Here is a 22,495-nt window from a genome sequence, read left to right as displayed (position 1 = left end):
GAGTGGCTATTGTGTCTCTTTATTGCACCCAAAATGGGTCAGGTAAGAGTGCCAGGGAGAGCTCCATAATTGTTTGACAGAAGAAATAAAAAATAAAAAGGGTGCGGACACCCATGGACATATAGCACCATAATCACTATAGCTCATTTTAGCTGTAATGTTGCTTTGAGTCCACATTAAGATGCAGAAGCCAAATTTAAGAGAACAGAATTATGGTTAGGGTTGGAGAAGGTTTAAAAAAACAAAACTGAAAAAAAATACATTATGTTTTGGAGTTATTCATTAAACTCTGAATTGTCCAAAATAGAAATCGTAATGGGCAAAATTAATTACGTTTAAAAAAGCAAACTTGACTATGGATAAAAGGGAGAATCGGCCATTTGGATTTCAATTGTACAGCGCTCCGGAACTTGCTGACACTATAGAAATAATAAAATAATTGACTATAATGTGAAGTTTAGATAATAATCCCGCATAATTACAGTCACTTAAAGTATCTGACATTATTTCCCATTTACTGTAAACATAAAAAAAAAAAAATCAAATGTCAGCTAAGCTCAGTTCTTCTTTCCAAGTTCTTTTTTTTTTTTATAACCACTTTTTGTCTTTTTTCCTATTTATCTTCTCCTTGAGTTGTTTTCATGGCAATTGCTACATCTTTATATTAATCTTGCTTGCTAAAGTCCTGATCATTTTAAATGGTTACTCCCACTCCCAGCACCATGACCACTTCTACATTTAGAAGTCACGGTGGTAGGAATCATTATGTGCAGGTTTGTGGTTCAAATGTTGCACATAGAAAGCAATCAGCACTTTTGTGCCTATGACTAGTAGACATGTGAGTTATGGAGCCTGGAACGCTGTGCCTAATGTCAATTCTGTGCAAAAAAAAAAAAATAACATATTTCCTCAGTGCGCTGACAATAGACGTAATTAACTTCTCCACTGAAGTGCTGCCTGCAAGAAAAAGCCTTAATTATGCCTCCACCTCGCAATTATAGTAGTTTTTTTTCTAAGAAGCTGGCCGAATAAGAAGTTAATAATTCCCCGTAGGCAATTGTACATTTAATAACATTCTTTTATAAAGGGTTAGAGTAGCCCTTTGAGCCCGTCTCCGTTTTCCTGATGACAAATGACCAACGTATATCGGGATATTTTCTGCCATCATACATCACCAACCTACAGTACTGGGACAGCTGAGGTCGGTGCACAGAGGACGGACCACACTTCTGCCCCCAGCTACCAAGCATGCGCGCTCACCTCCTACGCGCATGGGGGGAGGTACCCTACCATCGCTCATGCGCGTTGATTTGCCGAGTCGACCCTCTCCTCGCGCATGCGCACTTGTTGCTCGGGACGGCTTCCTGAACAGGAGAGGAAGATCCATTAAAGAGCCAGATGCGGCTCGAGAGCCGCGAAGTGAGTATCATTGCGGGGTTTAAAACATTCCATGCGGGGAAGCTTGTGCCTGAGTGTGCTTAGGGCACCAGGGTCTGCTCTGCCATCCTCCCATAGGGAATTAGAGAGTACCATGTGTGGGGTACAATTGGGCAATTTGTTTAGAGTGGTCACTAAGCATTACTCGGTGGCAGCAGCAAGGGATCTGGATGCAGTGTGTGTATTAAGAGGCTTGGAATGTGCAACCTGTTTCAGGGCTGGAATGTGCTTTATCCTCATATTGCTTTGTTATGTACTACCATTCTCTGGCTCTTTCCAAATCTTCATAACCATCCCCTTCACCCTCACTGCTGCTGCCTGTCAGTGCAACTAAAACAATTGTCTGTCTGTTCCTATAAGTACAAGGCATGCCCAATTTAATAGTGAGTGTTGAAAGCTTGTGCTCCACTTCTCCAATAAACAAATCGCTTTGATGCTGCTGTTTGATATATATATAATTTTTTTTTTTGTTCCATGAACTGCATAAACACATTCAGAATTCTTGAGTTGAAAGCATTGTGCGATTGACTTGACATGTAGGGTAGGATTTCTGAAAGTGTCACTAACTGAAACATGAAGTAGAGCTCAGAAGTGGTGCAATCACCAAGGAAACCAATAACCTAGTTCTGCTGATTGCATTAGTTGAAGTTCTCATGTTCCAAGTTTTAGAACTTTCCCCTACTTTTCTATCACTGCATTCATCTTGTTCTGTTCAAGTCAATCCTATATATTTTTTATTTCCTGCAAGTCAGCTTGTTAAATATCTGGTATTCAGGCAATGTTGTCCATGAATATAATCTACAGTCACATTTATTTGTATTCCGATATGACAAATATTAGAAAAAAAAATGTCTTTTTCCATCCACATCTACATTCCAAATAAAATCGTGACTTTTTTCAGATGAGAAACATCTGGATAATAATTAGTTTGTGGTGCCAGCGCTTGTATAATTCCATTTAATGGGCGTATTTGTGGAAGCAGATTATCCAGTTTGTAATTATTTTTAAAGCATCGCCATCAATTAATTGTGTGGAAAAAAAGGATATTGTGGTGTTCCTATCTGGGTTGTTATTTCTCTCAGACAGTACTGCGAAAGGCTGGGTTAAACCGTGTATTAAAATAGATGTGAGCTGTGGCTTGCATTCGTGATTCACATTTCAGTCAAGTACCTGAGTCACCTTACATTGTATGTAATTTTAGTAGGTCTTTCAAAACTACCTTCCTGTTTACTGGAGTGTTTGCTTTTATGCCAAGACTTTCACAAACAATGTTTCACTATTAGCAAATATACATCTTAAATGAATGATAAAAAAAATGATAGGAGTTAAAAACAATAATAATAATAAACACAATAGTTGGAGGATAGCAGAGTACTGTTGAATTATTTTTTTTTAATTAGAATTTTTAGATGTTGTATAATTTTATTTGATGTTAGATTTACCTCATATGTATGGATTTCTTTCCAAAATCCAAATATTCATTAATAGTAATTGGACGCTAGTACTAACAGGTGGGTGGTGCTGGCTGTTGTACAGTTTCTGTGACAGTTTTGTTGCCTTGTAAAAGACAGACGTTCAAACAGCAACTAGATGCATACTTGCAGAAACAGAATATTCAAGGATATACTTTTTCAATGTAGGTTAATAGCTGCTTGATCCAAGGATAAATCTGACTACTATTCTGGGGTCAAGAAGGATTTTTTCCCCTAGTTTGTTGCAAGTGCTTCAAACTGTTTTTTTTTTTTTTTTTTTTGCCACCTTTTGGATCAACAGCAAAAAAAAAACAGGAGGAAGGCTGAACTTGTTGGACGCAAGTCTCTTTTCAGCTATGTAACTATGTATTATAAGCACAGTTTTAAGTTTTTAATTTTTTTTATTGTTGTGGAAGGCTTGGACTGATTCAAAGAGATTCTATATTATTTCCCGTGTCTTTTTAACCTTGCAACTAAAAGCATTGCTATTCTACAGGAACAGTAACACTATCCATATCGTGTCCCTCTGGCTTCCACGCACCCCCTCTTCATCCTTCTCTGCAAGGGTTAAAAAACCCTTCAATCATTTATTTGACACCAGAGCCGATATCCTACGGTGCTGGGTCGGAGCTCTGATGTCACCCAGCGGGTGGGGGGTTAATAGGAATTTAAGAGATGTTGGGGAGGTCCAGCATCAGGCCACCAAAAGCAAGCAGGAAGTGCCACTAGTGGCTGTCTTACAGCCACTAGAGGAATTCTTAGTTCTGCTATGTAATCATTGCAGTTTTATTAACATTGCAGGACTAAAGGGGACAGGAACACTGCACCGTGGCCACTTCAATGAAGTGAAGTGGTCTGGGTGCCTACATTGTCCCTTTAATACACCTCTCAGTGATATTTAATTGGCGCAGTTTGGCATTTTAGCGCACATGTGTACTAGCCTCCCAGTGATTCACCATGGTGTAGCATTGGATTGGCTGAGATCATCAAGACTGATGATAGTAGGTGGAGTGGCAGTTTGTATTCCTAACGCCACAGTCCTACTGTAAAGCGGTTCTGTCATCTTCTGGGTACTTTGCACATTTTGATGGAGATATTGCCTCCTGGGATGCCACGGCCCAGGGGTGTAATAGAGATGAGTTATACTTGCCATATGCTGTTCCCCATGGGCACCTCCATCTTTTATCTTCAACTCCTGGCACAACATCTGGCAGAGCGCATGTCAATGCTGTACTTTCGCACATGTGCTGGAGTACTGCACTGATGTCTATGGAGGACCCTGCGATACCGCGGGAGTCTTCATAGATATTATTTCGCCACGAGCAAGACAATAATTTATTCCCATAGCAGTCACTAGTGACTCCTGGGGGAAATGATAAAATGTGATGGCGATAGCTCTGCCTTTTCTCAGGTTTAGTCAAGATAGGGATTTTACCTTAAGGTATCTTTTGACTGCAATGGAATTTCAATTAAATTCCAAAACCATCTTGATGAGCTTTTCATAAAGATTTTCTTAATGAAATGCTCATTTAAAAAAAAAAAAAAAATAATAATAAAAATATATATATATATAATTTTTTTTTTTTTTGTGTGTGTGTGTGACAGAGCCACTTTTATGCGGTTTATTTTCCAGTATATTCTACGAGCACTAATAAAATAAGCATTTCCAAATAAGCAGTATCACTGGTAAGCGTTATAAGCGTTATAAACCTGTACAGTTAAGTGTATTTTGTTATCTTTATACTGTTAGTACAGGTGGTTTATTACTAAATATATTATTTCGTTTGAAAGGAAGCTTCGAGCAATCAGAAGTCAGATTCATGAACTCATTTGCCTTTTGAGAGGGACTGTTGCTGTACTGTAGTGACAGTTCTCCTTTTTCTTTATTTGGTGAACATTGCTGAAGCCTTTAGTTAGGTGAGGATTGCAGCATAAGTACAGTAAGTATAAAATATGCTTAACTCTGAAACTCTTCTTGCCAAGATGCTCTGCGGTCAAGTGTTGTCATCATTGTTTATGTTGTTTTGTTAACAAATGCGTACTTGGACATTCCATCCATTGTATCATGTACACACGGTCTCCCCCACAGCTAAGGTCCAAGCTTTTTTGTAATAACACAGTGGTTTTAATGTAATATCTCTCAAGAATATCACAAGAATGTTATTTTGCAGCCTCATTGCTAGTACAAGTAAATAGCCAACTTCTTAACTGGGTTATGCTGGGCGTCTCTCCCTGCCGGCGGAAGCTCTTATTACTGAACTAAGCCCGGCTCGGTTACGGTGCTTGAGGTTTTTCTTTAATGTACATGCAATTTTATTCCCTGTCAGAGCGTATCCATGCTTCAGTTGCACGGTTTATCTCTGCTTCTTGAAGGTGGAAACCTTTGTTTGCAAATTAGATTAGGTTTATTAGATAGGTGGTGTCTTCAGCAGATCTTCTGTATGTGTTTAATTTAAAAATGTATTGCACTGGTGGTTACAGTTGTCCAGTCTAAAACTGTAGCCTGATCATCTATGAGTGAGCTTTTTCACCTCGTGGAGACTGCATATTTTGTAAAGACCTCAGAGAGTGACTGCTTTGCTTGAATTCAAATGTTAATAGTCGGCAAGGATAGGTAGTTTTTACTTAAAGGATCACTATAGTGTCAGGAAAACAAACTCGTTTTCCTGACACTATATAACCCTTAGGTCCCCCCGCCCTCAGGGCCCACCTTCAGCCACTTACCTTTATCCAGCGCCGGTGCTCCTTCGGCACTGGTGACCTCTCCTCCCACTCCGACGTCAGCTCCCGAGTGGAGCGGAATGCACATACACGGCCAGAGCCACGCGCGCATTAAAAATGCCCTTAGGAAAACCTTTCTCAATGCTTTCTTATGGACGTTCTGCACGCTGAATGCGATTTTCGCATTCAGCGTCACAGAAGCGCCTCTAGCGGCTGTCAGGAATACAGCCACTAGAGGCTGGATTAACCCTGCAATGTAAACATAGCAATTTCTCTGAAACTGCTATGTTTACATCTGAAGGATTAAAACCTGAGGGACCTGGCACCCAGACCACTTCATTGAGCTGAAGTGGTCTGGGTGACTATAGTGGTCCTTTAACTGAACCTGTCTCTCCCGGGCACTGCCATCTTCTGTCTCGAGGTTATACTGTTATATAATGTTACAAAACAGAAATTGATTATTTGCAATATAAAAAAATAAATGGAAAACGTCTAAATAATCTATTGTAATATATTTTTCTTAAGCTGGACTAGTTGCAAAAAAATATCATACACAAAATATAAAAATGTATTACTTTTCTTCATTCAGGCATTTTAGTATATATTTTATTAGTATTTTATTGTGTCGCTCAGGGCTTCACAAATTAGTTTGGAGTTTAAAGGACCACTATAGTGCCAGGAAAACAAACTTGTTTTTCTGACACTATAGGGTCTTTGGGTCCCCCACACCCTCAGGGTCCCCCTCCCGCTGCGCTGAGGGGGAGGACGGGGATAAACGCTTACCTTTCTCCAGTGCTGGGCTCCCTCGGCGCTGGGGACTCTCCTCCCTCTTCTGACGTTATCCGCCGAATGCGCATGCGTGGAAAGAGCCGCGCACGCATTCAATTAGTCCACAGGAATGCATTTCTCAATGCTCTCTTATGGACGTTGGCGTCTTCTCACTGTGAAAATCAATAAGACAGCCACTAGAGACTGGATTAACTCTAGTGTAAACATAGCAGTTTCTCTGAAACTTGCTATGTTTACAGGTGTAGGGTTAACCCTAGATGGACATTGAGCTGAAGTGGTCTGGGTGCCTATAGTGGTCCTTTAAGAGGCAGTCTTTTTTTTTTTAAGTTTAACTTTCACAACAAAAATGCACTTCTTAATGAGACACTATAATCACCAGAACCACTATATATTAAAGTAGTTGTTCTGGTGTCCATAGCATGTCCCTGTAGCCTTTTTAATGTAAACACTACCTTTTCTGAAAAAAGGCAATGTTTACATTGCTGCCTAGTAACACCTCTAGTGATCGTAACTCAGACGGCCACTTGAGAGTTCTGTGTCAGTGCTGCAGAGTGCACAGTGTGCAGCACCTATGTTCAGTGTCTTCCACGGTTTGCATGGAGGCGCTGAATGTTACCCATAGAGAACATGCGCCATATCCTCCTAATGCTTTCCTGATGATCTCAGCCATGGAGGCGAAACCAGCATGGTGTGGGGAAAAAAGGTGAGTAAAATCACCCATCTCATGATCGGTGGGGGGCAGATACCTAAACAGACACACACACAAACAAACAGACACAAGAGGTATAAATGTTATAGGTGGCGCTAAAGGAAACAGGTGCTGCTATAATACCAAAGTATATTGTTACCACATATACTTAAGAACCAAGGTACAGTAAAAAGGTGAAAGCGCACACACAAAAACCAGAAAAATTTTACCTGTAGTATATACAATTGTGGTAACCAAAAGTAAATGTTCCTGGTATATGCTTGAACGTATATATTCATACGTGTTAGCTATAAACATATAATGAAACAGCAAAACATAGTGTGATCTGTATAAAATATAATAAAAGTGAATGTTGAAGAGCTGAAACCACTCACAATTTTTTGAGCCGGTTAAAAGTTGGCTCAGAACTTATACAGCATGCATGTCTCATTCATGGACATAGGTGAAATTTTCTTTTGGATAGACTCTCTGGACAAGCACGCTCTGACAGACACAAGCACACTCTGACAGACACAAGCACTCTCTGACAGACACACTCACAAATTAAAATATTTATTTTCATTTATGTCCAACCAGCCTCCCTACCTGTGGGAGAGCTGAGTGGATCTTTCCCTGAGGTCCAGTGGGGCTGCTCTCTAATCTTCCTACAGTTCCTCTCTGCTCTCTACAGTGATGCCGGGGCCGAAGTGACGTCATATTCCGGCTCCCGGCATCACTAAACAGCGCTTCAGTGCTCCCCATGGGCGGCTGCCTACATGATGCTCCCCCAGCCGACTGCATTGTTCCCTTTAGTAAAGTAAATTTAAAATGTAAGGAAAAATGGCTAAACTGAAATTACTTCTCAGTATCACCTATGCTTGCAGTACAGCTACTTTGGGCCTAAATTTTAAATACAATTTAAAATCACAGCAATTCTCACTTAAGCAATAGTAGAAATATCCGCAGACACTGATAGATCCTCAAAAAGAATGCTGCAGTAGTCATATATATATATATTTGTAAAGGGATTCTCCACTGTCCAAAATAATACCAGGTAGATATACCCCCTAATGAAAACACATATGCATTTAAAGGGACACTATAAGCACCAAAACAACACTAGCTTAATGGAGTGGAACTGTACACCAAAACTGTTTCAGTAAGCTAAAGGAATTCTAATACACTAATACAAAGTTGTATTCACTCTGGCATCATCCGAGGAGAGAGGGGCTAAGGTGAATGCGCCGCAAGCGCATTAGGCCCTCCACATAGGAAAGCATTGCTTCACAGAGGCAGGCTACAGTGTTTTTTCTGACTTGTATGCAGCAGAGAAAAGGCAGTGTTTACATTGCAGCCTAGGGACACCTCCAGTGACCACTCCTCAGATGGCTGCTACAGGTGCTTTCTGGGCATCCCTAGTAGCCATTTGGGGAGTGGCCACTGGAGGTATTCTCTGCATTGAGACATTGAACTTTCTCTCTGCCCCTAGCCTGCCTCCTTGGCTGAGATAATCAAAATGGTCAATCTCAGCCAATCCAAATCTTTCCTGTGAGAAAGCATTGTGATTGGCTGAGATCATCACTCCTGATTATGTCAGCCAAGAAGGCAGGTCAGGGCAGGACCGGTGCAAGGATTTTTGCCGCCCTAGGAAAACAATAATTTGTCCCCCACATATGTTCTGGCCACCATGTGACATCACAATGCCCCACCCATATGATCTGCCATATGGGCCAACGCAAGTTTTTGCCTTGCTGCAGTGGGATTTGGATAGATTGGGGGACTGGGCACTAAAATGGCAGATGAAATTTAACGTAGAGAAATGCAAAGTTATGCACTTTGGGGTTAAGAATGCACAAGCAATTTACACCCTGAATGGTAGTGAACTAGGGATAACCACACACGAGAAGGATTTGGGAATTGTTATAGACAACAAATTAGGCAGCAATATGCAATGTCAATCTGCCGTTGCTAAGGGTAAGGTTTTGTCATGTATAAATAGGGGCATAAATTCTCGAGATGAAAATATAATTTTGCCTCTTTATAAATCGTTGGTAAGACCACACCTTGAATATGCTGTGCAATTTTGGGCACCTGTTCTAAAGAAAGATATCATGGCACTAGAAAAAGTGCAGAGACGAGCTACAAAATTATAACAGGAATGGAGCATTTTAGTTATGAAGAAAGGTTAAAAAATTTAAATCTCTTTAGTTTGGAAAAACAGCGCCTGAGAGGGGATATGATAACATTATGCAAATATATTCGGGGCCAGTACAAACCATTATCTGGAAATCTATTCATAAACAGGGCTATACATAGGACACAAGGCTGGAAGAAAGGAGATTTCATCTAAGGCAAAGAATAGTTTTTTTTTTACAGTACGAGCAATAAGGATATGGAATTCTTTGCATTAAGAGGTGGTTTTGTCAGAGTCCATACAGATGTTTAAACTGCAATTGGATAAATACTTGCAAAAACATAACATACAGGGATATAAATTCTAATTAGTGCGGTAATAGCTGCTTGATCCAAGGAGACATCTGACTGCTATTTTGGGGTCAAGAATTATTTTTTTCCTAGTTTGTTGCAAAATTGGAAGCGCTTGAGACTGTTTTTTTTTTTTTGCCTTCTTTTGGATCTACAGCAAAAACATATGTGAGGAAGGCTGAACTTGATGGGCGCAAGTCTCTTTTCAGCTATGTAACTATGTAAGTGCTGCACACAGTGTCTATCTGAAAAGGCAGTGTGTTTACACTAAAAACCCTGCAGGGACAGGTTATAGACACCAGGACAACTACATTTAGCTGTAGTGGTTCTGGTGGACCTTTAATGTGAGGTAAATAATATACTGGATTGCCTACTTACCACCAGATGAGGACAAGAGGATGACCATGTGCTCAGGCTGCAGTCTGGCTCCACTGGTCTGGTGTAGAAGAGGCTCTCTGGAGGCTGTTTGTAACAGTGCTCACAAAAATCAACAAACAGGAAGCAGCTCCATTTTTTGGGTCCTCTTACACAGCTCAAGGTCCGGTTCCCCAGGACCTGACTGTGAGTATGCCTCCAAGGCCCGCCCATAAGTTCACCTACATGGCCCACACATGAGTTTGCTCACAGGGAGTGGAGTGTATGTGTGTAGGGGATGTAATGTGTATGTGTTCTTATGGAATGTAGTGTATAGGGATACCAATTTGTGTAAGGGATGTAGTGTGTGTGTGTGTGTGTGTGTGTGTATAGGGAATGCAGTTTGTGTTTGTCTGTAAAGAATGCATTGTGTGTGTGTGTGTGTGTGTAAGAGATGCATTTTGTTTCTGTGTTTGTGTGTAAGAGAAGCAGTGTGTGTGTGTGGGATGCAATGTATGTTTCTGTGTGTGTGTGTGTGTGTGTGTGTGTGTAGGGATGCATTGTATATGTGTGTAGTGTGAAAGAGAGGGTTTGTGAGTTAGGATGGGGGCTGAGAGGGGAGCAGCTCTTTATTTTTAATAGTGCTCTCCCCTCCCTTCCTGTCAATTAGTGATCTCCCCTCCCCTCCTGTCCCTTGGTGCTTTCCCCTCCCCTCCTGTCTCTGTGTTCTCCCTTGTCCCCCTGTTCCTTAGTGATCTCCTCTACCCCTCTGTCCCTTAGTGCTCTCTCCTCCCCTCCCTTGGACCCCTCCGTCCTTAGAGCTCTCCCCTGCCCCCTGTCCCTTAGTGATCTCTCCCCTCTCTTCCCTGCCCCTCAGTGTTCCTCTCCCCTCCCTGTCCATCAGTCTTCTCCAGTCCCCCTTCTCCTCCCTTAGTGGTCCTCTCCATCTCCCCCCATCCCCCCTTCTTAGTGGTCTTCCCCTCCACCCCTTGGTGGTTCTCCCTCCCTCTTCCCCTTTCCCCTACCCCCCCTTAGCTCTCTCAGTGAGCACTTCCTGTCACTCCGGCCGGGTACAGAAAACAGACACTCCTGTACCTCGTCGCCGCCCGGCCACGCTACACTGAGTGACTGGCAGAAGGGAGCGTTTTGCACTTCCCTCCTGCCGGGTCACTCAAATCTGGCACCCCCCTGCCCCCGGGCCTGTGCGCTCTAGGGGACTGCCAAAGTCGCCTAAAGGACGCGCTGGGTCAGGGACAGAGCCAGCACCAGCACCAACAGACTGTAATAAAGGTACTATTTTCCTATATTTGAATGGGGAAGGGGAGGCCAGGGGGACTAGATAGTGATTTTAACACGATAGGTTCAGGAATATATGTTTGTGTTCCAATAATGCACATACATGTATTCTGAGTTGAGAGTTAAACTTGAAGAAGAAAAAAAAGCTCGGAAAATGTTAGTAAAGTAAAAGCACAACTTATAGCTAAGTTTTAGTGAGTTGTTGAGTTGTGATAAAAACTCCTTTCAGAAGTGACAGTTCTGTTTTATAGCTGGTGTATGCAGTGGGTCTATCCTCCTGATCATCTAGTTTGAAATATGGAGATCAGGCTCAGGGGTTAAGCTACCAGGAGTGACACCCCCTTACAATGCGGGCGAGGGGGAAGGAGCCAAGGTGGTTATAGTGCTTGGAGTGTTCCTGAAAGATAAGCGGAAGGTAATTTGAGGGGTGGTGTTATTTTCTAGATTTCATTTTACTTTATTTAACATCGCAAAATAAGAGAAAAGCTTAGTGGGATGCAGGGATATGTCTTTTTATCTTGATTTTTTTTTTTTCTACTTGCAAGTGCTTTGCTTTTATTTATTTTTTAAATGCTTTTGTATTTTAGATACTATGAGACTCCTCTTTTAGATTCTATTTCATTCATAAGGTTAGTCTCTGCTCCTTTGAATTTTCACACATTTTCTGTCTGCAGAAATCGCATTCTCCTGTATTTAGTTTTATTGGATTGACCTGAATGAATGTGCGACACGACTTTAAAGATAATTTCTACACTGCCTGGAAATGGGAAACTGAAAATGTTAGGAAGAACTAATTCCTAACACAATAGACAGAAAAAAATGTTTCTAAAAATAAACTGCTTTTACAAAGGAGACAAGTCCAACCAGTACAGATTGCACTTAGCGGCATTAGCATTCAGTCTGTTTATATGCTCATTATTCTCTAATGCTGCTAATGGGACAGAGGGGGTTCTAAAACTTACACATCCAGCAACTTGCTGCACTGATCGGTAACTATTTTTGAAACAAATGGTATACTGCACTCTTTATTTCCTTAATAAAGTATTAACCAAATTCTAATTTGCTTTCAAGGATCACTATAGGGTCAGGAACACAAACATGTATTCCTGACCCTATAGTGTTAAAACCACCATCTAGACCCCCTGGGCCCCTCATGCCTCCATAAATATAGTAAAAAGCTTACTGTATTCAAGCCTGAAGCTGTAACTCTGCATGCTGTTAGACTCAGAAAAACAAGCAGTCTGCTGACATCATCAGAAGTGGTAGCCTGATCCAATCACAGTGCTTCCCCATAGGATTGGGTAAGACTGACAAAAAGGCAGATCAGGGGCAGAGCCAGCATGAGTCAAACACAGCCCTGGCCAATCAGCATCTCCTCATAGAGATGAATTGAATCAATGAATCTCTATGAGGAAAGTTCAGTGTCTGCATGCAGAGGGAGGAGATACTGAATGTTTGGATGCATTTTAGGCAGCCATGACCCAGGAAGGATCTCTAACAGCTATCTGAGGAGTGGCCAGTGAAGTTGTCACTAGGCTGTAATGTAAATCAATCTCTCTCTCCCTCTCTCTCTCTCTTTCTCTCTCTCTCTCTCTCTCTCTCTTTTCTCTCTACCCTCCCCTCCCCTCCCCTTTTTTGTAATGGCAAGTCTCTAACCTTATCTAACAGCATACACTGCTTTGTCTACAATAGGAAATGACTCCATGGTAACAAAACTGTTATATTATTGTTATCTTTCAGAAGGACATTTACAACAAAATAGATGGACTTTGAAATGAAAGTGAAATTACAGTATATATCCATAGAAATAGAAGGTTTCCCTATGTTTTACTTCTGCACCTATGCTGGGATCTATTATAGGCAAGTTTGTGCAGCAATAGTCATGGGCTGTGCAAGCACCGCATATATGTTGTTATGGTGCGTGGAGTACCACTTTAAACAGGACACTACTTGGATTTTTAATATTTTGCTTACTTAACCCCAGATTTAAAGGACACTATAGGTACCCAGACCAGTTCAGCTCATTGAAGTGGTCTGGCTGCAATGTTCCTTTCCCCCTTAGTCTTGAATTGAAGCAATGCTTTCCTATGGGGAGGGCCGAATGCGCTTGTGGAACATGCATGCACACTAGTCCCCCCCTGCCTTCCCCCCCACTCCCCACCAGATGACGACTTTTTTATTTTTTAAAGGGGGGAAAGGGCGAGGTAAGGGGGGCAGAGGGACCTATAGTGTAAGGAATACAATTTTGTATTCTTTACACTATAGAATCCCTTTAGAATAGGTATGTGTTTATTTCTGAAAAACAAAACTAAATGAAGAAATCCACAACTAAGGTTTCTCCAAAAACTGAGCACCTTCAACATGGCTCCCTGTCAATCCTCCACGGCTTGAGAGGAGAGAGAGCTTGTGTGTTGTGTGTTTCCAGGCTGACTATGTCAATTTATCCAGGTTTTGCTTGTGGCAGGAACTAGAGTTGGAGCTGCACTAGGGATCGACTGATATTGATTTTTTTAGAGACGATATTGATAATCTGTGAACGTTGAGGCCGATAGCTGATAACTTACCGATACCAATATTCTGTACATTTACCATTTTGTTCGCTAAACAAACGAACACCGATATTCTGTGTTTTTCGTCTGGAATTTCGATTCATTCCTTTGTCTTTCTGACAAATTAATGAATAGACTAAATTACCGTAGCGAATGCCCAAGTGTTTAACTGGGCATGCGTGGGAATTTCTCAGCGCTATCTAGTGTGGGCAAATGATTTGTCCCACAAGGACTTCATCTACCCACACAAAGATGGCGGTGCCCAGGACCTTGGTCCAGGCACAAAATAAAGATAAAAAAAAAAAATAGGTAATAAGAGGGCTATGGGGCATTTGGGGGTGACTAGGGGGACAATTAGATATAGTAGAGTTGGGAGGGGGTTAAAAAAAAAAACCTGGATTCTGCCATGACAGTGCCGCTTTAAGTAAGAGTAACATTTCTTAGATTTCAGAAAGCAGTCACTTCCTAAGCCCCCCATGTCTTCCCTCACTCTATGGGGTTCAGTATGACCCCCATATTAGCGTAAGGGAGGTTGAAATCTCCCAAATGCCCCTACTTGCTATGCTGTAAGTAGGGGCATCTCTACTAAACAGTGATCAACAACTCACAGTTAAAGAAAGGTAAGTTTGGCATGACAGTGCCCCTTTAACATTCAAGCAAACTGAACAATGACAAAAAAAATGTCAATGAGCATAAGAGATAAAACAGTCAAGGGAAGGTATCACATTACCGGTCAGCATTGAGAGAATGATCCAATATCAGTTCTAGATCCATGGTAAGGAAGACATTGTATAAACCAGCAAGATGATATGTTTAAGAGAAAGATTATTGCCCACAATAATGTCCCATAATAGGGAGCTAGAAATGGGGGTGGGAAAAAAAAGTAAAGAAAAACAGAGCGAATATGGCTTATACCCTAAGGTGTAAATATCATGTTTATTACAGCTCTTCCTTGCATTCCCTTTGGGGGATGGGGGGTAAAGTGAGTCAGCAGGAGTGGGATTGGGGTAACAAATGGGAAATAGAGACTGAGAACTATAAACGGGTCCATTAGGATAGTGAGATAAATTAGGGATGAGTGCGAGAGAAGGTAATCCTAATAATCTAATATTAAAGGAACACGCCAAGCACCATAAACACTACAGTGTGCCATGCTCCTTTGTATATATCATACCTGCATACACGCACTGAATTCCACAGATGCATATTCACATACGCGCGCACGCACACACACACACACTCTTATGCATGCAGACATACACTGATGACCCACTCTACATGCATATAAACACCCACAAACATAAATCTGTGGCTAAACACAGAAATGTATGCATTTGCAAACTGAGGCTACATGCGCATATATGTTCATCGAGCACCATGTGTGTACTGAACATAATGGATGTATGCATACGGGCACTTACCTTTTAGATGTCAATTAGTATACAGACATGCACACCAGTTAACACTAATGCAATAGAGAAGAATTATTATTATGGATTGTACGTAGAAGTAAACGTATACCTTTTAAATACATGTTAATGTTATGCAGTATGTTCTAAACAAATTTTAGTGCAAGGCTTGTACCCCATCACATCTTTGCATGATTTCAAATGTGATTGTACAGAGTGTGCAATGAGTCTGCTCTCAGCGTGATTTCAGACCCTGTGGGTCTCTGTGTCACTTGGGGAATTACGTCCAGGATTCCAAGATAATCACATTCAGCCACAGTGATTTAAAGGCCAGTGCTTAGAACTTCTGCCTTCCAGCTTCTTTCCTCTCTGTGCAGCAATATGAGGATGGGATAGCCAGTTACAAGCTGAAAGAGCTATATATCAATCATAGACATTGCCCTATATATTTTTAATTTTACTGAAAGCAGTCGTCTGATAGCTTTGTAGAGCACTATACTAGTGATCTTTCTAAGAGGTAGCTTGTGGTACCCCACAAGTAATTACTGAGAGGGTGTGCTGGGGACAATTAGTTTGCTGTATACCCATATCTATTAGTTAGTGTGGTACGATTAAATAGAATGCCTGGCTGTGCAGCATGTGCTTCGATTCCTGCTATGCTTTCATTGAGATCCTGGATAATAGAAGCAGCACGCTGTTCAAAGGTAGAGAGGAGTGGAAATAATCTAGACCGGCAGAGAAATGTCATGACATATTCCCACCTCTGTTAGTTTAAGGATCATTGAATTTCGCTTTGGGTTCTCTGGTGTCTCTGAAACCTAGCAACTCCCCTGATTGCAATGTTTCCCACGGCTTTTACATTTTTAAATGTTTTTTTAATTCACACTGTTTCATTGATTAGTTATTAAAGCTCTAGATATCTCTATCAATGCAGATGTGTTAAGCCGGTGGAACTCTGGTGTTTTAACAGTCTGGTATTGCAGACAGCTACCAATAAACCTACGCAACGTCTAGTTTGAACACATGTTACAGAATGATAAAAATTATATCTAAGACAACATATACAAAGATTGTCCATGCTACATTTTTTTTGGGAAAAAAAACTTTGCGGATCTGTTTATGGTATCAATGGTACTTCCTGATTGGTTTCCCCAAAAGCCGTATTGCCCCGCTACAGTCTGTAATGAATGCTGCAGCTAGACTGATTTTCCTATCCAGTCGGTCCTCTCATACCTCGCCCCTCTGCCAGTCCTTACATTAGCTCCCTGTCTCCTATAGGAGGCAATTCAAAGTGCTAACCCATACATTTAAAGCACTGAACAATCCTAGCCCCTCTTATATCTCTTCACTGATCCATAGGTATGCCCCTCCTCGTTCCCTCCGCTCTGCCCGTGACCACCTCCTGACCGCTGCTTGCACCCGTACAGCCAACTCGCGCTTGCAGGACCTCTCACGGGCGGCTCCTTTCCTATGGAATAGCCTGCCTACCCCCATCCGACTCTCCCCTAGTCTTCAATCATTTAAGAAGGGCCTTAAAACCCATCTCTTCAGGAAAGTTTATGGCCTCCCAGAGTAATCTCTTACATACCTGTCTCTTGCTCTCTCCTATAGGACAGTGCTTTACTCTCTCCTCCAGCTCTGCTTCACTCCCACCCTATTTGATATTTCCTGTCCTAACATTTGTAATACCCCACCTCCTATAGTCTGTAAGCCCCTTTTAAGCAGGGTCCTCTTCAACCTATTGTTCCTGTAAGTTTTCTTGTTATTGTCCTATTTATATTTACATCCCCTCTCTCATAATATTGTAAAGCGCTACGGAATCTATTGGCGCTATATAAATGACAATCATAATAATACTGGAAGAGAATATATGGCTTTTATATTTCCAGTGTAATAAGCACTGTTGAGTGGAAACAGATATACAGTATAGGGAAGTTGAGTAACAAGAAAATGCTTCATTGTGTTGACTGCAGCTTAACGCAAAGGATGACCTTCTGGCTTTGAGAAGAGCAATGATTATATTTGTGTGTTCAGTCCCTGTGGAATACTTCCGAAGATGAGCCGCTGAAATACAGAAAAGACAAATGAATTTGTGTGGGGCATAAATGAACAATCAATAAGTTTAAGTTTGCATCGTAGTAAGGAGGGAGTTCAATAGTAAGGCACAATTTCTTTAAGAAAAAGGGAACAGGCTTCGACAAATATGAATGTTGATGAAACAAGTATATGAAGACAATATATCAATGTAAAAAAGCTTAAATAAGAATATAGTATCAAAGTCCCGAAGAGAACGTCCTTATGGTACTAATATAAAACCTGCTGGAAATAATATTCTTGGAGGTCAATCTGTTTTCCTGCTTGCTGAATAAATAATCAGGCCGTGATTGAGATGAGCCATTTTCTTAGAGTTGTCCCATATGAAATATTAACACAAAAGATACCAAAAGTGTAACCCAATATATACAGTATCCTACATAATATAACATTAAACGTACACTCACAAGGAGAGAGCCTCCAATCAGCTCTTAGATAAGGCTTTAAACCGAGCAACCCTCGCTCTCAGATAGATCTGCAAAGAGCACTATGTTTTATTCCATTTATTTTATATGCCAACTGTATCCTGAATATCCAAAGGGACGTCTCAAGTTTTATCCGAGAGTGGGGATTATTCTGCTCAAAGCCTTGTCTAAGAGTTGATCAGAGGCTCTCTCCTTGTGAGTGTACCTTTATCATTATATTATCTAGGACACTGTTTATATTACACTATTGGTGTATTTTTGTGTTTCTATTTCATATGGGACAAGAAAACGCCTCATCTCTACTAAAAGGCCTGGTTATTTATTCAGCAAGCAGGGACAACAGATTGGCCTTCAAGAATAGTATATCCAGTAGGTTTTATATTAGTACCATAAGGACTTTCTATTCAGGATTTTCTATACCATATTATTATTAAGCTGTTTTACATTGATATATTGTGTTCATACACTTATTTAGTCAACATTCATGTTAGGCGCAGCCTGTTACCTTTTTTCATTTTTCTTGTCCTCTCATTTTGGATTGTTAGGGTATCCGTACTACAGTATTGCTGCCTTTAGAGTTAGCGATGTTTCTTTCAGCTCTACACGGCTTGGGAAATATTTCCCTGTTTTGATTTTGTGTAGGATACATTTTTTTGGACATATATATATATACAAATATATATGTGTGTGTATATATATATATATATATATATATATATATATATATATATATGTGTATATATATGTGTATATATATATATATATATATATATATATATGTATATATATTGTGCAGCCATCTTGGTTTCATTTATATATATATCTCTCTCACAGTGCTTGTATTCTGCTCTTTTCCAGAGCGCCTTACAGTTTATACACAAATAATATTGGTAATTATACAAACTATATTTGATGGAGGAAGGTTGGTCACATTTCTGCCAAGAAACACGCATTACCTATTATACAGACAATATGTTTTATTGTTTTGTTTATCGTCTATTTTATTTTACATTTACCGACCCTTCCACGCGGTTACAGGGTTATTCACTAAAGTGGACATTGTTGGGAATTCAAAGAGAACTTTATATTTAAAACTAAATGGGCAGCACTAGAACTTCCTGAAAATTCCTACTTTCGTGAATAACCCTGTTAGTCTGAACACAAAGAACACAAAGTACATGCACGTTTCCAACACAAGTGGTTTGTAATGTCTCCAGAGTCACAAAGAGGCATTATTTTCCTCTAATAAGCACTTTGCTAATGATTTGACTTCTTACTTGTGGTCTGTTGAGCACCGTCCCCTGCCTCTCTGACACACGGAAATTCTCTGCTTGTGCTAAACACACTGGTACAGTTCTTAGCTCTTAGGCTGAGTGAGATCATCTGATGCTTTCAGCCAATTAGCTGGCCCAGTACTGCAGGGCTTAGTTCAGGAGAGTTAATGAAAACTGCTAGCAGGAGCTACTGGCCTCCGTACAGTAAGAGGAGACCTAGGGAGCTGAGCCCCATGCAGAATCCAAGTGAGAAGTTAAATGGTTTTACTAATTTTCTGGAGGAGTCCCTGGCCACTCCTGGCACCATAACCACTTCAGCACACTGTAGTAATTGTGGTGCTTGGAGTCTTTCTTTAGGGTAGTATATGGAAACAATAATTAGTGTTAGGGAAGTGCAGGGGGTTTAATGTTTTCTGATAGTGTTATTCTAGTGTAGCAGGAACATTCCAGGTACCAACACAACTTCATCTGAATTCCATTTTTATGGTTCCTCTAGTTCCTGGGTGCCCGTCCAACATCACAGGGTTAAACTATTTAAGAATGGTTACACCCCAAAATTGTGACGACAACACCCATCAGCTCTGACCTAGTCTGCTGTCAAAGTCAGATGGCTCCGTAATAAAGCCTTGGACTTTGCGCCAGTGATAAGCTGAGACCGTCAGCTGACACTCTCAGCACATTACCAGCTTTGCATTCAAAAAACAGTGTGTCATTGAAACATCGGACTTCTCTGCAAGAAAGCAACAGAGCTGATGGGCACTATCTTCATTAATAAATGGTTTAGCCATATCTAATAAAATGCAGCCTAGGAGTTTCAGGCACCATTACAACTTTATTAAGATGAAGTTGTTGTAGTGCCCAGAGTGTTCTTTTATTGCTTAGTGATAGTGTAGTTAAGGAATTAATATTTAGTGTAATGTGTATTAGACATGGGCATCTGGATTTGCAATTCATCAGAATTTTGGGCGATTGGCAGGTCGTCTGAATTCTATAACTCTGAACCTTCATATAGACGTATCACGACATCCGAAAAAGCAGAATGGAAGAACAGTTTAGTTTGATTTGTGATTCAGAGTTCTGACCATTTGGCCAAAAATAGAGATGATTGATGGTTAGGGGACAACAACTAAATGTTCACTTTATTCATAGATAAAGTGAGATTTGATCAATAGAGGGGGATTAATATATATATATAGATGTAAAAAACAGATAAAATGTTTATCTTGTAATACCTTTTTTATTGGACTTTTATTGGTTAGTCCAATAAAAAAAGGTATTACAAAACACACATTTTATCTGTTTTTTTACATCTACATCACTGGACTATTATGGCTACAATCTCTCTTTCTCTTTCTCTTTCTCTTTCTCTCTCTCTCTCTCTCTCTCTCTCTCTCTCTCTCTCTCTCTCTCTCTCTCTCTCTCTCTCTCTCTCTCTCTCTCTCTCTCTCTCTCATTTTTATTTTTATTTTTTATATTTTTTCCAATCTGTTTAATTTTATATTAGATTAGAAAAAAGCTTGATACAAACAGGATACAAACTTTAACTTAATCTCCATATCCTGTAAACATAATGGTTCTTATAATAAAGGTATTAGAGGGTGAAAAGGTTAATTGGATAACGATACCAAAAAGTTATTGTCATCAGTTCGATTACATAGGGGTTGAAGACATTTTGATGAACCTTTGGTAAATCTAGAACCATGTATAGTTATTCATTAAAGTAAAAATTCTAAATGCAATTCACATTTTAGGTCAAAATAGCCCATGTAAAAACTTTGTACAATTAGAGAACTGCACAATTGTAACATCCGTCATAATATCATCGCTGGGTGCCGGAAGTGTAGGACTCTGCTGTGACACTGTAACTGTATGTCTGCGTTTTCTGTTCTTTCTGCTGCCATTAGTCACTCTGTAACTCTGGAAATTGATGATGACCAAGTTACATCTTAAAACAAATTGGCTGATATTCCAGTATTCAATCTAGAGCTTATTTGGGAAAGATTTATCCGGGTCCTTCTGAATTTACCTCAAGTTAAAAAAAAGGGAGATATCATTGTATATTTTCCCTCCATTTTTTGTTGTGACCTCTGCTTCCCTTAGTAGATTTACTGATGTTTCCATAAATATATTTTAATTAAAGGAACACGTTAGTCACCAGAACACCTACAGCTGATTGTATTTGTTCTGGTGAGTAGAATCATTCTCTTCAGGCTCCTTGCAGTACATTACAACCTAGTAATAACTCCACTGGCCACTTCTCAGATGGCTGCTAGAGGTGCTTTCTAGGGTAGTGCTGTACTGCCATTCAGTGTCTCCACCCTCTGCATGCAGATACTGAATTTTCCTCATAGATATGTATTGATTCAATGCATCTCTATGAGGAGATGCTGATTGGCCAGGGCTGTGTTTGGCTTGTGCTGGCTCTGCCCCTGATCTGCCTCCTTGACAGTCTCAGCCAATCCTATGGAAAAGCATTGTGATTGGCTCACAGAATCTCTTCTGATGATGTCAGCCAAGCAGCCAGATCAGGGAAAGAGGCAGCAGCTGCAGACTTGAATAAAAGATGTTGCTATTTTTAGGGAGGCAAGGGCGAGACCAGGTGGGCTAGATGGTGGTTTTAAAAATATAGGGTCAGGAATGCATGTTTGTTTTCCTGACCCTATAGTGTTCGTTTTAATTCTATTTTTTTAACCCCTTAAGGACACATGACATGTGTGACATGTCATGTGATTCCCTTTTATTCAAGAAGTTTGGTCCTTAAGGGGTTAAATAACTTTAAAATTCAAAAGGCTCTATTTTTCATGGCGCACATCCTATGTCATTGTTTATGCTGCATGACCTTTGCTTTGTGCATGGGGTGGTTTGAAATGCATATAGATGATGCATTCTATCCTTGTTTACATGTACCTTTTCCCCCCAGAAATGGAGTCCATTTGTGGTTGCATTGATCTCAGATAAATGTTTTTGTGTGCATTATTTTTTCTATTAACATTTTTACAGATATATGTATTTTTTGAAAGTTCCCTTTCATTTTTACTCTTAGTTTACGTCATAGACTGGGAACCTTTCTTCAATGGCACATTGTTACGAGGCGTGTCCAGATTTTGTAACACCATTTTCGCTTTCAAACTAGTCTTCATCTGTTTATGCACATGGAGGAGAAGGTAGGTAAAAGCTTTAATCTACACTCTATAGGTAGATCCTGGGTTTTTAGGTGAATGTAGTTTATTGTAGTCACATCTTATGAAGTGCCTGTAAACCTAATGTGTAGATTTCCAAATGAGACTTTGTCAAGAGTCAAGCAAAAAAACTAGTCTGAGATTCCACTTGGAATTGACATATGAAGTGTATGACCAAATTATGTCCATCTTTATAAAAATAAGTAATTTCTGCTACTGATTATAGGAAGGTACATGCACCGTGCGTTGTGTAGTGTTAGTGTGACAGCAGTTGAATGATTCAATATTCAATGTGTGAGTATTAATGATATATCCTAAGTTTGG

The 22,495-nt window shown here is 40.3% G+C and overlaps 1 protein-coding gene across 3 annotated transcripts in view; it reads left to right on the top strand.

Moving 5' to 3' along the window:
- The window catches only part of ATP2C1 (ATPase secretory pathway Ca2+ transporting 1), a 203,403-nt gene that overhangs the window by 78,250 nt on the left and 102,658 nt on the right, over positions 1 to 22,495 (top strand). Inside the window, exons 1-2 of one of the 3 annotated variants that reach the window (XM_063452174.1) lie at positions 1,353 to 1,419; positions 22,036 to 22,156. The exons of 1 other annotated variant lie outside the window; for it this stretch is intronic. In XM_063452174.1, coding sequence (XP_063308244.1) covers positions 22,139 to 22,156 — 18 coding nt within the window. In that variant the 5' untranslated portion in view covers positions 1,353 to 1,419; positions 22,036 to 22,138. Of the gene's footprint in view, positions 1 to 1,334; positions 1,420 to 22,035; positions 22,157 to 22,495 lie in introns of those variants that run through there. One more of the 3 variants, XM_063452173.1, reaches the window with a different exon arrangement.

Source organism: Pelobates fuscus, chromosome 4 (assembly GCF_036172605.1).
Source record: "Pelobates fuscus isolate aPelFus1 chromosome 4, aPelFus1.pri, whole genome shotgun sequence".
NCBI classification, from domain to species: Eukaryota; Metazoa; Chordata; class Amphibia; order Anura; family Pelobatidae; genus Pelobates; species Pelobates fuscus.
This window is presented reverse-complemented; position numbering and strand designations above follow the sequence as displayed.